The sequence below is a fragment of the Astatotilapia calliptera genome, chromosome 4, assembly GCF_964374335.1.
Source record: "Astatotilapia calliptera chromosome 4, fAstCal68.1, whole genome shotgun sequence".
In the NCBI taxonomy this organism is placed as follows: domain Eukaryota; kingdom Metazoa; phylum Chordata; class Actinopteri; order Cichliformes; family Cichlidae; genus Astatotilapia; species Astatotilapia calliptera.
Genome location: NC_137425.1, coordinates 16040350 through 16056103, shown reverse-complemented (window position 1 = coordinate 16056103; position 15754 = coordinate 16040350). Strand labels below are relative to the sequence as shown.

The window sequence follows — 15754 nt, the reverse complement described above, 5'->3', positions numbered from 1 at the left end:
CTGCTTTTGGGGGTAGAATGTTTGTAAAATGGAAATCCTTCCCCATGACTCGCATCTTGCAACACTAATAAAACAGGGAATCCAAGACGAGGATGAGATGGTAGGAGCCAGTGGGGGTGTTCCACCAGTCCAAGCCTCCCTGGAAGATGGACTGGAGCAGCTGAGACAACAAGCATGTGATGTGAGCGAGAAATAATAATCACCACAATTTGTTACCGTCAAGATCCCCAAGATAACAAAAGGAATCCCGGAAAGTGGATCGTGTAACTGTAAAAATAAGAGTCACAAAAAAACGGTCCACGAGAACAGAAGTCGGAGAGATTTAAAAGTAGTTATTATATAGGGCTTTTCTACTCTACAAGGAGCACTCGGAGCACTTCGTAAAGCATGCCTCATTTTTACATTTCAATCTGCTTTGATGAATAAATTGAAGAGCAACTTAGGGTTCAAATATCTTTCCCTAGGATACTTTATGGCATGCAATCCCCCAACCTCCCAATTGGTAGATAACCCGGGATACCTAACGAGCTATAGCCATCAACCTAAATGCCATTTCATTCGTCATCCACGTTATTAAGCGTGTTTATTACTACTATTTATTACCTCTATTGGAATAGAGGACATTAGCTTGAGAACTTTATTCTGAAAGGCACAGTCGGAAACGCATTGGATAAGTTGACGTTGCATTGGTGTGTTTTCTGTGAGCTCGGAACAGTGCCGCACCAGCTGGATGTGACAGAGTTGCATGTAGAGGGTCCAATCTGTGCTCACAGGCTGAAACAGTGACAGAGATCTTAGGTGGAGTGGAGTGTGCGCGTGCACGCGCTCGAGTCTCGTCGTGCAGCGAGCTAATAAAGCGTGCACGTGTCAGTGATCAATTAATCTGTCACGGTTACAGTGAACGAGGACAGAGACGGCGGGGACTGTGGCGGCTGTGGAGAGCTGTCACTTTCTCTGTGCGCGTAGAAGGATTATCATTACGCACGTTATGCGGAGCGCAGCTTCGGTGATGCGCTGAGTCGGGAGAGGTGCAGCGGGGAGCAGCGAGAGTCAGCCCGGACATTCAGCGGCATAATCAGCGCAGTAACTGGAAGAGGGGGGATCCGTGTTGTTATGGGCATCGCAGGATTCTGACCGGCCGTCTGTTTTATTTATTCCGGTGAACACTCCGACGTTGGTGCCGAATCAAAGTCAAATATGCGCACTGCTGAACAAAGGATTTAAAGGGAAAACGATAAAGAATCTCTTAAATATTTCAACCCTTAAACCCGGTTTGTCTCATCCTCTCTCTTGTTTTTGGACTTCCATTCATGCACATTCTGCCGCTGAGGAAAACAGACACGGGCTGAATAACCGGGTACCTCTGGTGTGGAACCAGGAGCAGGAGGAATCCTCTGGTCTTATCTCATAAGGGTCCATGTGGATGGAGAGAGAATACGCAAACCCAGCGAGCGGAGCTCATTACGAAATGTGACATTTTTATTGTGTTTCCCATCAAACCTGACAACTGTGCACCCGTCTTCATCCTCGAACATCTTTAATTTACGTCGTTCAAGGTACGTGCTGCTCACCATGTCGCCTACAGATACTGATTTTTTAAGGGGAAAGGGGGGGGCAGGGGGAGTTATCCTTGTGGAAATGTGTACGCACGACATTTACTGAGGGCTGTTTGGCTGAATACCCTACAGGGAATCACTGTTTATTTGAATGCACCTGCGTCTGTACTGTATTAAGGCCGATTTTTTTTAAAGGGGGGTTTATCAGCTGAGAAGGAAGTTGCATCACTGACAGCCGTAGAAAAAAAGGCGATGCACCAAATGCAGGTGTGGGGAGCAGAGGGCAAACATGGGTTGAGCATTTTTGCAGAAATGTATATTCATGCACGATGCTCAGCTCATACTGTCTCGAGCTTAAGGCAAATTAGGTAAAAACTAAAGAAAATGACTGAAGCAGTTCGACTGGTGAGACATTTGAGGTTTTTTTCTCACGAGGATAGAAACGCTGCTCTCTTTTAGTGGCAGCGACTCCATTTTCATCCCACAACACACTGGGATATTTTGGGAGTGTCAATCACTCCGCCGTGCTTTAGTTCGGAGGTTAGATGTCATTCTTTTATTTTTGGAATCACACACACATTCCCCCCACCCCCAGGATAACAATGGCCTTACTTCTGGTCCCTCAAACAAACACACTCTTCTGGAAGCCCCCAGGGATCCTCCCATGTGGTCGTATTGTTAAGAGAGAGGGGGATGCTGAAAAAAGGAAAAGAAGAAAAGGGCATTCTCTGAATTTGTGTTTGCATTAAGCTGCTTCTTTGGCCAGCTAAAACACAGGGGTGTCCCTTTTAGTAGACTTGAACCTCTCATGCTGGCCTTGCAGACAGGACACAGTGCCCTGGATGTCTAACTTGACAAGAAATCACACTTAAATGACCTCTTGAGCCCAATTAGAAAAAGGATCTTTGCATGGAAACTGATGCCAGTTTATGGATTACCCTCCTTATTGATCAGTAGATAGATGATACGCGAGCTCTGAGCGCAGGATTGTGTACCGAGTAAGCTCACTGGCCTGTTTTGGAGTGCTTTGTTTTCTATCATTAATCAATATTCAGCAGGCTGAAGCTGTTTATTGTCAGACTGTGAATTCATGAGTTACTTAGCATCCTCTTGGGGAAAAATAAAGCTACAGTTTGTCCTCTGGGAGGACGCCATATGTGCCGTGTTCAGATGATTGTAAACGTGTATGTGTGTTTGTGTGTGTAGCTTCATGTACACATGAAGCAGCTGACTGTATAAAATGGGGTATTTTTGTCACTTACATGGGAACTCCTTGCTTCTCCTTTTATATGTGTATTTGTGATCATGCACCTCCCACCCTTTCCAACATACACACACACACACCCACACACGCTCCAGGCAAGAGCCTCGCTCCAATTCTTCCTCCGCATATCCGGCTGTTCCTTCTTCCTCTTGCCTCTCTGATCACTATCACGCTCTCTAACCAAATCTGATCTCCCTGGGCCCCTGTGACCACCCCCACCCTCCAACCCCAGCCTCCTTCATCTCCACCCCGGGTCTCATCAAGTTATCTATAATGGATGCAGCTCATTCGTGTCACACGGAAGCAGAACACGTGACACCAGATGTCCGTGGCTCTAGTTTCAGGGTACACTTTGGGGTTTGGCATGCCTTCACATCTGACCCGTCACCTCACGCTTGTTGTTATTGTCGGAGGGAGAGAGACAAGATAGTCAAGGGAGGGGAGTAAGGGTTGAGAATAAACACTGGCGCTCTTAATTGCCAAGTCAATTAGCATATGGTCTCGCTGCGAGTCCAGTCACATGGTAATGAGGCCTAATTAGGGTGGCCAGGGATGTCTGAAGAGTCTTGGGAGAATACTTACACTGTCAGATTCTTCAGTATGGCACCCAAGAGCTTGGTGTGGCAAATGTATCACGTCTTTTCAGGCTCTTCTTTCAGGTTTTTTTTTATTCCTAAACCTGTTTATATATGTTGTCTTTGAGGGTTTTTTTTCCCTTAACTTTGCCTTTCCAACTTCTTCCCACTGTTTTAGCACCCACATGTACATCACAGTGCAATAACACATCACTTCCCTCATTTTTCTCTTTAAATTTCCATTGTTTTGTCTGTTGCTACCAGCTGGATTATGATCGAGCTCACAAATGTCACAAGACTGTTGACAAACGCAGTCAGATCAGATGATGGAATTCACTTTTGGCTATTTTATGTGAAGTAGGAGGTTGGATGCTTTCCAGCAAATCCATTCCCTCGCATTTGTTTATGATAAACCTTCATCAAAAAAATGGCGTCATGAATGGGTAACAGTTGACCGGCTACGACAAAAATCTTGTCGGAATACTGAAGAAAGCGTGCTGTACTTGCAGGATCAAAGCTGCTGTAGATGTCTCCAATCCATGCACAGGAAACTCTAGGATGTCTGTTGCTGTGTCGCTGGGATCTCAGGTCTGTTTATTTCAGCAGCCTTGCAGGAAGTACAAAACTTGGAAGTATAGAAATATATATTCGTGCATGAGACTCAGCATATAAATTGGCCACATATTGGCGGTTTTCATCATTGAATGTCTGTGACTCTGGTTAAATGCACTGGTAGAGAGGTTGTCTCTGGTCATCTTGTCAAAGTGTTCTCAAGAGAGAAAGAAGACTCGTCGCTATAGGAAATAAAACCAAGTCCAGCCAAGCCAAGTTTAATTTAAAACCCTCTCAGATCCTCTAAAACTGGTTGATGAAAACTGGAAGGAAGAAGATGTTCGAGCCAGCCCTCTCACTCAGAACGTCTTCATCTGTAGACCATGTACAGTCTTAATATACTTTTACACTACAGCACTAGGTCCTTAGAAAGAATAGAATAAAACTAACTCTTATATTAACTGGTTATAATGTACTTCATTTAATAACTGAAAAAGTTACAGGAATAAACACCTGTTATTCAAATGGTCAGTATTTTAAGTAATTTATAGATTTTTGTCAATGCACTATCCTGACTTTATTTGTTTTTTTGGTTTTTTTTTGCTTGTCAGCTAGTTATTATGTAGCAAAGATTTTTATATAAACAACATTATCATTATTTTTAAAAAAGGCCCTGAAAGGATCTAATTGCAACCTTCATAATATTCTATAAGGATGAATCAGTGGAGAGGGACAAACACGAGTTGCTCTTTCAGACCAGGCTTTCATTCCTGAAGCCACTGCAGGCCTGGGTTCATATTATATATATAACCCCAGCTAATAATGTAAACGTATGCAGTGTTATAAGAAAAGGTGGATAATGCTGGCGTCATTGAGCGGTGTCACCAGCAAGCAGATGGCAGGACAAGACGTGCAGTTGACCCGCTCACCTCAACAGCTGGATCCATGCGTTTCCAGATGTATACCTATGCATTTAAGCCCTCGTACAGACACAGATTCATCCCCATTCAGATTCAAATTCTCGGCATAAGACTCAAAAAATGACAATTACTGCGGGTTGTCAAATCGTAATAATCCTCCCAATTATCACAAGGGTAATTAGAAAGCATCTGCTCGTGAGCTACGTCTGATAATTGTTGGAGCTTGTAATTGTACAGGACAGCTTGTTTCTACCCCCCACCCCCCCAACCCCTATCCCCCTCCCACCCCCATCCCTGCCTATCCAGCCTGGGGCAGATCTGAATGACTGCAGTGCTGCACATTTGCACTCTCATGCTTGTATTCCTGTTGCGTTTTAACAGCAGCGCTGTAAGGAATTGCATGCTGCATTCTTTCCACAATCAGTGTTGTGTCACAATGTGTTGCCTTCTCACACACACACACACACACACACACACACACACACACACACACACACACACACACACACACACACACACACACACACACACACACACACCCATGGTAAATGCCACCAAGCTGGATGTTGCGTGAACATAATGCCAGTATGTTTATGCGAAAGCAACACATGTAACACTGCTAGATGGGAAATGAAGGGGACTAAGATGGACCTCTGGTTGCCAGCAGGCTTCTTGGCACTGAGGAAGATGAAGCCTGAGAAACAGCAGCCATGCAGCAGAACTGGCAGGAGCTGGATCCTTCCCTCAGTTACATAAGATACACAGTGAAAATAAAAGGAAAGGAAAGCAGGGGGGATGAGGAGGTGGAGTAGGAAGGCGCGAGGGGGCACAAGCAGAAAAGGGGAAATGATGCCAAAATGGAAGCAAGACGGTGCATTAGGGATTAGACACTGGGTAGCAAAAGAGGGGGACTAGTCGAGGTGTACGAGGCGCATCTTTCACAGCACGTCTTTTTTTTTTTTCTTTTTTTTTTTACTATTTAATTTGTAAAAATGTGTATACACACACACACACACACACGTAGGAAAATATTTAGTATACACATCCAGAAATGCATACACTATTATATATTGTACATATATTTATTAGTTTCAGGTTGGCCATTCTTGTATTTTGCTCGTTTGTGTTGTTGTCTTTGCACATCTCTGTTGCTTGTGGGGCTCGCACACAAGAATTTCACTCGCATGTGCTGTGCCAGTGTGCCTGCACATGTGATGTGACAATAAAAGTGATTTGATTTGATTTGATTTTGATTTGACGTCTTCAAATACAGCAAGTCGAGGCCGCTCTGGCTGCTCTGGAGGAGCGGTGGCATTGAAAATCCAACAGAATAGAGGATTTTTTTTTTAATGGAGGGGAGGGCAGAGATGGCTGCGTGATGAGTGACAGAGAGAGAAACACGTCTAGAGAGCGAGGGGAGGGCGAGACGGCGGCTACATCCTCTGTGCTGCACAAACCAAAAGGCCAGACAGTTTCGCTTCTAAAACCACTCGTGTAAAGCTGAAGTAAAAAAGAGGTGTCTGTAGGTGTGCGGCATATTCTGCGTAGCATTTTGCACATGCACGTCTCGCTGCTTGTGCATGTGTGCAGCCATTCTCTCTGCGCATCCTTCAGCTTTGCAGCTTACCGGTCTGCCAAGCCACTCAAAAAGCAGCCAGAGCAACCATCTGTGTGAGAGGGGGGTGACGAGATGGCGAGCGAGTCAAAAAGTCACGAGTGTGCAGGCCACAAGCTCCAGTCCCTCCGTGTCCTGTTGTGATGTGCACTTGTCTCGAGTGCAAAGCGTTAATGTCCCAGTAATTACAACGTGACAAAGGATGTGTGGAAGAAAGACAAAAAGAAGGAGGAGGAGCAGGCTGCTTGGCTTTTTGAGGATGAGCGAGTGAGGTTTTAATTCCTTGGCTGCTCTCCCTTGTTCTTGTAGTTTAGTGACGGAGCATAAAAAGCGGGATGATGTTAGGAGGAAACATGAGTGTTTTTGTGCGTTGAGGCGTGCATGATAATGTCAGGTGTTTTTGTATGCACAAAAAGATCCAGCTCTGGATTTTTATGTGTGTGTGTTTTGGTGAGTCATTCCTCTGTAAGCACTGATTGATGTTAATATAGACCAATAATAACCAGCGGCTAAGAGCTGCTGCAGCAAGGAAGGAAGGATGGGATGAGACAACAGGAAATAACAAGCAGGAAATGAGGGAGCAAAGAATTTTATTAATGAGGAGGCATGAAGAAGAATTTTGGAGAGTGTAAATCTCTGAAGGATACATGAAAGGGCTCGAAACACATGAATATGCACAACGCACATATGTATATATGCACACATCTTTCACTGTTATGCCCTCAGGGGAGGGGGGGGGGGGGGTGAGAAATAAATAATGCTATTTCGCAAACTTGTAAACAACTGCTCTCTTAAAAAATCCATCTTAAATGTATATGAGGAAAGAAACATCAAAAGCTTGTAAATAAATGGATGGTCCAACTATGCAGGCAGGGCGAGAAGGAAGGTCTGGAGAAGAATTATAAAGCAGTACATATTGTGTTTTTCAGTTTCTTATAGAAGATTAATAATCCTTTTTTTTTTTTTTTTTACATCTTTATGACCTTTTTTGTGGCAAAATAGGTTTGAACATGGGTGTTATTGGTCTTTTTTAAATGATGTGTAAGCAATCTTAGCTACAGTTTATAATATAATTCAAAGATGTAGAGAATCTGGAGAAATCTCTTTCTGCAAAGGACAAGACAGAAAACTAAAACAGTGGTGACCTTTAGGGCCTCAGCCTGTACTTCATTAAACTTAAACTGCAGTACTAAAAATCACTGCATGGGCAGTAAATATATTTTCTATGTGATGTAAAACTGTACCATTAGAAAAAAAGACCTTGACTAGTGGGTGCTGGTACAACTCACCAAGCAAACCGCATGCCATAGGGCTACTGCTCTTTTTCTCTCTGTCTCAGCTTTAGAGACAGAGTGTCTGTCTGTCCCCCCACCCCCATCAAGACCTTGATTAACCACTGGCTCCTCACTGAAGAGAGACCACTTGGTTTGTTATCAGCACACAGTTCAAAAGTCAGCATCCTTGATGGTATGGAGGTACATTAGTGCACATGTCACGGGTGACCTGCACACCTAAGAAGACACTGTTAAGACTAAGTGACATATGACGTCCACCCATCCATGTCCAAACACATTCTGCGTGTGTTAGAACAACACGGCTGCATAGGAGAAAAAAGAGCGCAGGCAGTTAGCCTGACCCATCCTACAGTCCAGATCTGTAATGCACTGAATTAATTTGGAGCAACACAAGAACTGTTAAGTCTCAGATGATTTATTTGTATTAATACAGCATTTAAATTATTTCAAATCTGCTTGTTTTTATTGAGATTTTAGAGCACGTCCAATGTTGCGCTCTAAGCTGTGACAAACATGTGAGCAGTCAATTTGAGCTTATCTACACATCCAGCCATTATGAAGCAACTTAATCATTAGCTTAGAGTCAACCTGCTATATTTAAATCTACTGTTGAGTGTCCTTTTGTCAAAGGAGAGTTAGAATGAGCTCTTGTTAGAAGCTAAAAGTAAATGGCACCGGTAAAGTGGCAGACAGACATCTGAACAATGAGCTGAAAGTCAATATAGAGCAGCAGAGAGCTGCAGGACTCCATGGGAATATGAGCGATGGTTTTTATTTAATGCAATGTTGTTAAAAAATATTGATTGTAGCTGGTTTCCTCTTTACTGTCATACCTTACAGGAAAGTCAGAAATGTCACAAAGACAGTACAGCCCAAAGTGGGGCTACACTGCTACTTATTGACTAGACTTCCTCGTATTTTCCAAATGTCTTGAGTCTATTTCTCTCTTCTTCCAGTCTGCTCTATTTAATAACTGGTGTGTTTAAACCTAGTACTCTCCTCTATCGCCCCAACCATATGACTCATCCCAACTTACTTGATATAGAGAGACAGAGGACATGAAGCTGGAAATATCCAGTGTTCACTATGTGGTATGCAAACACTGTCTATTCGTGGACACAGCGAGACGTTCGTGGCGGACTCGCACTGTGACTAAAGTTCTCTGAAATAAACAATCCAACGTGCAGCTGTAAGCATGGAGAGGATAGAAAAGAGCAGTGTGCATGAGCCAGCCTGGAAAGAATGCCCGAAAGCTTAGTGACAGCAGCCTGGCAGGAAGATATGTTTGTGCGCGCGGTGTTGTGGCGCCTTTAAATACAGATCAACCTCCCATAAAACACACAGCTTTGTCAGGTGAAACGACAGCGCTGATCATCCCAGCAAAGCCCACAATGAAATGAAAGATTGTGTATTTTTATGTGTGTTTGTGTGGCTGACAACTGTGATGAATAAAGGAAAAGGGAGACTGAGACGGCATTGATTTTGCAGAGTGCTTATGTGGGTTTTTTTGTTTTTTGTTTTTCCCCTCACTGGGACACTTTTCTCAAAAGTACACAAATGTTTGTACTTGTGCTCGAGGTTCTGTTGCTGTTGTCTACAATAGATTGTCGCTAGGTGCCCTTAGATGCCTGATAGTGAGCCAAACTGAGTGTACAGTAGTTCCTTTCTCTGTTTCTCTTGTTTTTTTTCATAAAAATATGCATGATGCTGCAGCTCCCCTGTCAGCACTCCAAAGGCTAGTGTGCTGGATAAGACTAGACAAATCACACCCCAAAAACTCTGTTGTTGTGTAGGTAGGTTGTGTAGGGCTCTTTTGTATTTTTCATTGCATGGGAGGGTTGCTGTTTTTATTTGAAGCCATTTACCTCAGAAATGAACCCTTTAAAAAACTTCTAAAAAGGTTCAAAAAAGGTCTGGCTAAAGGCTATTATTGGTGAAACAGGACGTGTGTGTGTTAGAAAGGCTTCAGTCATTCACCCTGCACGAACTACTGTCTTTTGTTCCCTCTCTAAAACACAGCAGTGGCCGATTGTCTTTATTGTCACACAAAGGAATGATTGCTGTGGGAGTGACTGCTCAGCTCTACAGCTTTGCAAATGTTATTGACCAGAATGACTTACTGACTTTCTCTCCCCTACTTTTCTCCACTCTCCCTCATTGCCCCTTACCTCTGCATCATCTCGCTATCTGTCTTCTCTCAGAGATGGCGTTCCCACCAGTTCTCCTCCTGCTGCTGCTGACTGTTGCTCACTGTGCCAACAGCGAGCCAGAGCCGCTCCCTAGAGGCTGTGGCTGGGGCCTTGTGCGTCCGTACACCCTCCTCTGTGACCTGGACTCCATATGGGGGGTGGCCGTTGAATCTGTGGCTGCCGGTGGGGTGCTGGCTGCCATCTTGCTCGCCCTAGTCCTGCTGTGCCGTTTACGCCACATCAGTGAGGGCGAGAAGCGCAGCGGCGTGGGACCTATCCTCCTTCTGCTTCTCGGTATCCTTGGCTTGTTCGGCCTGAGCTTTGCTTACCTGATTGAGCGGGATGAGTCACTGTGTCTTCTTCGCAGGGCCCTATGGGGTCTCCTTTTTGCTGTTTGCTTCTCCTGCTTGCTGGTTCAGGGCGTCCGCCTGCGCAGGCTTGGCAGGGAGCGTCGCAGCCCTGGTGGCTGTGCCTTAACCGGCCTGGCACTGGGTTTGAGTGCCGTACAGGGCATCATTGCTGCAGAGTGGCTGCTTCTGACCGTGCTGAGGGAAGGAAAAGCTGCCTGTCAGTATCTTCCTCTGGACTTCGCACTGGCATGCAGCTACGTGCTAGCCCTCCTACTAGCTGCGCTGACCGCAGCCTCCCTGGCCCTGTGTGGCAAGACACGTCAGTGGCGCTGCAGTGCCATCTGGCTGCTGGTCACCTGCCTGATGTCACTGCTGCTGTGGGTGGCCTGGGTGGGCTTCTATCTGTATGGAAACAACTGGCTCGGCAGGTCTCCAGAGTGGGATGACCCAGCGCTGGCTATTGCTTTGGTTGCTCAGGGCTGGCTGCTGCTGATCTTCCATGCCATTCCCGAATCTCACGTCTGCCTGAGACCCCCTCCCCAACCCACTGCCCCGGATTATTTCGACACATCCCAGAACTCAACGCGGATGAGGGAGACGAGCTTCGACGATGACACCCCTCTATCTCACAGGCAGTTTGTGGAGAACCAGGGCTATGGATATAATGACGAGAACACTGCAGGTACAGCACAATCTGATACTTTTGAGCAAACAGGCGTAATTTAGCTTTGTAGGAGGAATGTAGGCCAAAGTGACTAATGCAACTCTTGGACACATTTGTATGCTTGGCTAGTAATAACTGCAGGAGGACATTTCTGCAAGTGTTTCTTTGGTTCCTCCAGACAGTAAGCCGAGTGGTGAGTCAGGGTGAGTAATCTCTGTCCGTCTCTTCCACGCCAGGCTTGAGGAGCGGTGGCGGTGCCGGGCAGCACAGCAGCAACACCGGTGCCAGGCCAAGCGCTCCTTTCCGCAGCAACGTCTACCAGCCCACCGAGATGACCATGATCCTGAACGGGGGAGCGGTGAGTACATCCTCCCAGTCACAGGTACACGCCGCTTACACGCCGCTCTCTCATTCGACCACGCCGACAAGACTGCATGCACATTTGTGCGTTCTGGACCATACGTCATTGCACAAGAATGAGGGAGAGGTGTGAGAGTGTGTGCGTGCGTACTCAGTTTGTGTTTGGAAACTCTCAAGCGACTGTGTTTGTTCCACGTGCATGGATGGATTTGTCACAAATGGTCACTCATCTGACATTGATCTGTGTAAGGGTGATTGTGAGGAAGCTTCTGCTTCTTATTCTGCTGTCTGTGTAAAAATATAATACCAATTGTCCCCTTAATGATGCCACCGTCAGGTGACCCAGCAAGATTCATTGTGCAGGATGAATGGTCACCATGGCTGGTGCAGGTAAACTGCTTTCCAGCCACTGTGCTATGAATTAAGCAAACCCAACAACACCTAGCATATTACAGAAGTCTAAAAAGCTGAAACGACACTCTGCTGACAGAGATAATTTGTAGTCACTATTCCTAGAAATTGCAGCTGGGCGTGCTGATCGAGCTGACAAAGGGAACGGAGAGGCGTCTCCTTAAGCTGCTTTGCATAAAATATCACTAGTCTGCATGAACGGTGTTGTTGTGCACCCCCATTAAAGGCAGGCAGCGTTTATTTGTACAGCCGGCTCAGGGCGCTCTGAAGGAACCGATTTGCAGAAAGCATGAAATAAAGAACCTTTAACAGCAGTTTTAAAGGATACTAAAACAAATACGAGCACAAAGAATTAAATAGAAAACTGCAGGATTGTATTGCAAGGTTGATAATGGTCTAAGTACAGTTTGACATTTTAGGAGACTGGCACATTCCCCATCTTACAGCAAGTAAAACAGGAAAATCAATACCCCTCCATTCTTTACAGTAAATATCAATCATCTGCCAGGCTGAAAGTGGAAACATGGAAACATTTAGCCTTTTTTAATACATTAAATCAGTCTTTGTACTAAATTAATAAGCTCCTGCTTAAACCCACATATTTACACTTAACATAAGTGTAACTTTAGCTAAAGTGCAAGCTAAGTTGCATTGGCTAAATGTGAAGGTGGCCTGTGCTGGAGGTAAAGCTTTATTTCTAATTCTCTCTGTGTGATGAGTCATGTTCGCCCATTTGTCACTGCAGCACTATTTTTGTATAAAGCCTCACTTTCAGATCCACTCCACTTTCTGTTAAGTTACTCCAATGATAAAAACACAGCACTTTCCAAAACCCTTTATTCCTAAATAAGAGTTTTATTGTGAACCATCTGAAGGAGTAGGCAACCATATGTGACGACATCTGGCTGGTATTAATGGATGACAAACCGAAATGGATCAGAATCAACAAATTAAACACGACAAAAAGCAACAATATGATTGTACCGTTGGATTTTTTTTTTTTTTTTTAATTGGAATGCACATTTTATGACAGGCACTTTGTTTTTTTCCCGGAGGCTGGTCATTATTGGAGACCAGGCTATTAACTGACCACAGTGCATTTGGGGAAATATAATAGCTGCTATAATTGGATTCGTGTGGCTTTAAAATTTAATAGCAATACAATAATATGAGCCATTATTTTCCATCAATAAAAACATTATACTTTTTGACGGATAAATATTGCATTTGTTCCCTTACGGCAGAGAGCAGTATCATTTACTGCAGTATCTTTGTTAACACTTTCCACAATGACGTCCCCTGTTTCCTTAATGACTAGTTCTGACACCTCAGGATAGATCACTAAAGATGTGGTTTCACAACCATTAGAACAGTTTCTGGGGGGGTTTAAGGGTAGCTGCACAAGCTAACTTCTTCTGATGCGCACCTACTCATTTTGTTCTACAAGCAGGCCTGAAAGATGTTCATAAAAGAGCTTCAAAGGTTACTCCTAGTAGGTTTTCAAAGGGTGAAGAGTTAAATAGCATTTTTATAGGGAATATTAATTATGCATTTACAAGAAAAAGAAATGCAGTTTTTAGCTTTTCTGGAGCCCTGAATACAGCCTGCAGGTTTTCCACTCAGGTTTCAGGGTACAGCTAGTCTCTGGCTACGTCCACACTAATGCGTTTTCGTTTGAAAATGCATAGTTTTCTCTCCGTTTTGGCCTCCCGTCCACACTGAGACGGCGTTTTCCCCAAGGAAAAACGCAGCGTTTTCCCCAAGGAAAAACGCAGCGTTTTCCCCAAGGAAAAACACAGCGTTTTCCCCAAGGAAAAACGCAGCGTTTTCAAAACCCTCTCAAAAATGCATACATTTCAAAATGGAGCTGTCCTGTTGCAGTGTGGACACTCAAAAACGATGACGCATTTTAGTCATGTGATGCAGTCATGTGACCAATTAAACAAAGATAGCGGAGTGCATTATACAGCAGTTGTTTTGTTTGCTCTCAATTTTGACAGCCCTAAAACAGATTAATATCGGTCTGTACATGCTCCAAATAGCTTTTCTTCAAATTCTTTAATTCTCACTCGCTTGGCAACTTTGTACTTTTGTGTTACTCGCAGCAACAACTCCACCTCATTGTTAGTCCATTTAAAAAACTCGGTGCTTTTCCTCGACATTTTGCCGCGACGTTTCAACGAGCCCGAAAGTAAATAAACGGCAGACAGAAACGAGGCAGGCCGAATCTTCTTGCGTTTCATGCATGTGCAGTACTGGAACGTTAGAGTTTTCTGCCGTTTCAATGTGGACGCACAACTCTGTGAAAACGACTGAAAACGCTAGTGTGGACGCGGAGCGTTTTCAGACGAAAACGCCGTTTTCAAATCTATCCGAGCTAGTGTGGACGTAGTCTCTGTGTCACCTGAGAGGTCAATAACAGGGCAAAAAAGCCAAAGTAGCTTCAATTCTGTGAATGGCATAAGATATTTGCAATTTACCTGGATTGTGGCAGCTCGATAGCCTGAAGAGAGAATTCATATAGACTGGTTTTAGTGTGTAAATACATCTGCAATGGCAAAAACATAGGCATTTTGTTTTAAAACACAGAGAGGTGTCCACATAAAGTGTGAATGGAACGTATGCAGACCCTGTAACCATGTGAATTAACATGCATGTCTAAAAATGAGATGCTTTCTCGACTGCTGACGGTTAACAAACGTAACTTTTTCACCTACAGGTGCCCTCTGCCCCTCCTACCTACACGGGGAGGCAGCTGTGGTGAGCGAGAGGTTTGGAAAGAGGCTGTGTGATTTAAAAAGGAAAAAAAAAGGACGAGATGAAGAGGGTGAGGAGGGAGAATGAGGGGGGTTCAGGACGAAGGGCCCACCTCCCTGTCTGGCTGGACTGGACTAAAAGCACGGATGCCTACATCGACCTTTCACTCTGTGTACAGACTTTAACACTGACTGTGTGCCAATCAACTACTGTTTGAGTGTGTGTGAGATTCAGAGAGAGCAGGATATGGAGGACAGAGCTGAAGGTTTTCTAGAAGAGTGGAAATATGAAAGAAAGTAGCAAAAAAAGAAAAGAAAAAGACTGATCTGAAAATGCCGACATGCAGTATTCCTTTTTAGGTATCATTATCTCCTGTGACACTACAACATTGTAGGCATCCCTGAAAACTGTGAAATAGATTGCTTTTTCCTGCTCACTCTCTCTTTCTGTCAGGCAGGATGTCTTTTCTGCAGCTCCACACAATGAAGGCGTTCGAGTGGAAACATTTGGCTCTGTCCTCCATCCCTCCACACCGTAGGTGTAGACAGAGCACATGGGCAAACTGTACAAGTTGAGCAGAGCCCTCCTAAAATAACCCTGCCTCTGTAGGTGTGAATGTACAGCATATAAGAGGAAAGTGTGTGTGTGTGTGTGTATGTGTGTGGTCCCTATAACACTCCAGCAAACCTTTCCTCTCCAGACTGTTACCCCCCACCCGACAACTCTCAACACCCCAGACCTGTCTCCTCCCTCTCTCTCACCTCTGTTAGGGTTAGGGTTGCGATCAGAACCATCTGTGAATAAAACACATAACTCTTCTCACCTTCTGCCATCCTCCCACCTGCATGGACACTTTGCAAACACAAACTCTGAAGCCTGAACTGTGACTGGAAAGGAAGTTTCCCCAATGACCACAGCTGCACCTGAACAGCGCTGCCCACAAACCGCTTTTAGATGTACAATAAAGCAGAGCGGATTATGATTGGACAAAGGGAACGTCAGTCATGACCGGGCGAGGGGGGGGGGGAGAGGCGCCGCTTAATGAATCGAGGTCAGACTGCTGTACGCACCCACATCTCCAGAGCCACTGGCGTTTTGAAGCAGCCAGGAGAAACTGTCACTTTATATCAGCAAGAAACGGAGCGAGGAAATGAAATGGTCTCCCGTTCTCGGTTCCTGTATTTGTGTTTGTGTGTGCGTACGTGGGTGTTGTGATTTCACGAGTGTCGACAGGGGAGAAAAAAAA

At 44.8% G+C, this 15754-nt stretch overlaps 1 protein-coding gene across 2 annotated transcripts; it reads left to right on the top strand.

Annotated features, from left to right (window-relative positions):
- The first annotated feature begins 818 nt into the window (after nucleotides 1-818).
- On the top strand, nucleotides 819-14958 carry gprc5ba (G protein-coupled receptor, class C, group 5, member Ba). Of its 2 annotated transcripts, none has more exons than XM_026165011.2 (4): nucleotides 819-1556; nucleotides 9979-10998; nucleotides 11217-11338; nucleotides 14471-14958. In XM_026165011.2, exons 2-4 carry the CDS (start codon nucleotides 9981-9983, stop codon nucleotides 14513-14515), a joined length of 1185 nt encoding a protein of 394 aa, XP_026020796.1. In that variant the 5' UTR covers nucleotides 819-1556; nucleotides 9979-9980; the 3' UTR covers nucleotides 14516-14958. The 2 variants fall into 2 exon arrangements, with proteins under 2 accessions (XP_026020796.1, XP_026020795.1); XM_026165010.2 differs by having other exon boundaries at nucleotides 11217-11362; nucleotides 14471-14829.
- Nucleotides 14959-15754: the final 796 nt, after the last annotated feature.

Excerpts from the sequence above, each read along its gene's own strand:
- gprc5ba (XM_026165010.2), top strand. The coding sequence starts at position 9,981 with ATGGCGTTCCCACCAGTTCTCCTCCTGCTGCTGCTGACTGTTGCTCAC. Across the intron at positions 10,999-11,216 it reads TAATGACGAGAACACTGCAG|GCTTGAGGAGCGGTGGCGGT; the intron begins GTACAGCACAAT and ends CTTCCACGCCAG. Across the intron at positions 11,363-14,470 it reads GTACATCCTCCCAGTCACAG|GTGCCCTCTGCCCCTCCTAC; the intron begins GTACACGCCGCT and ends TTTCACCTACAG.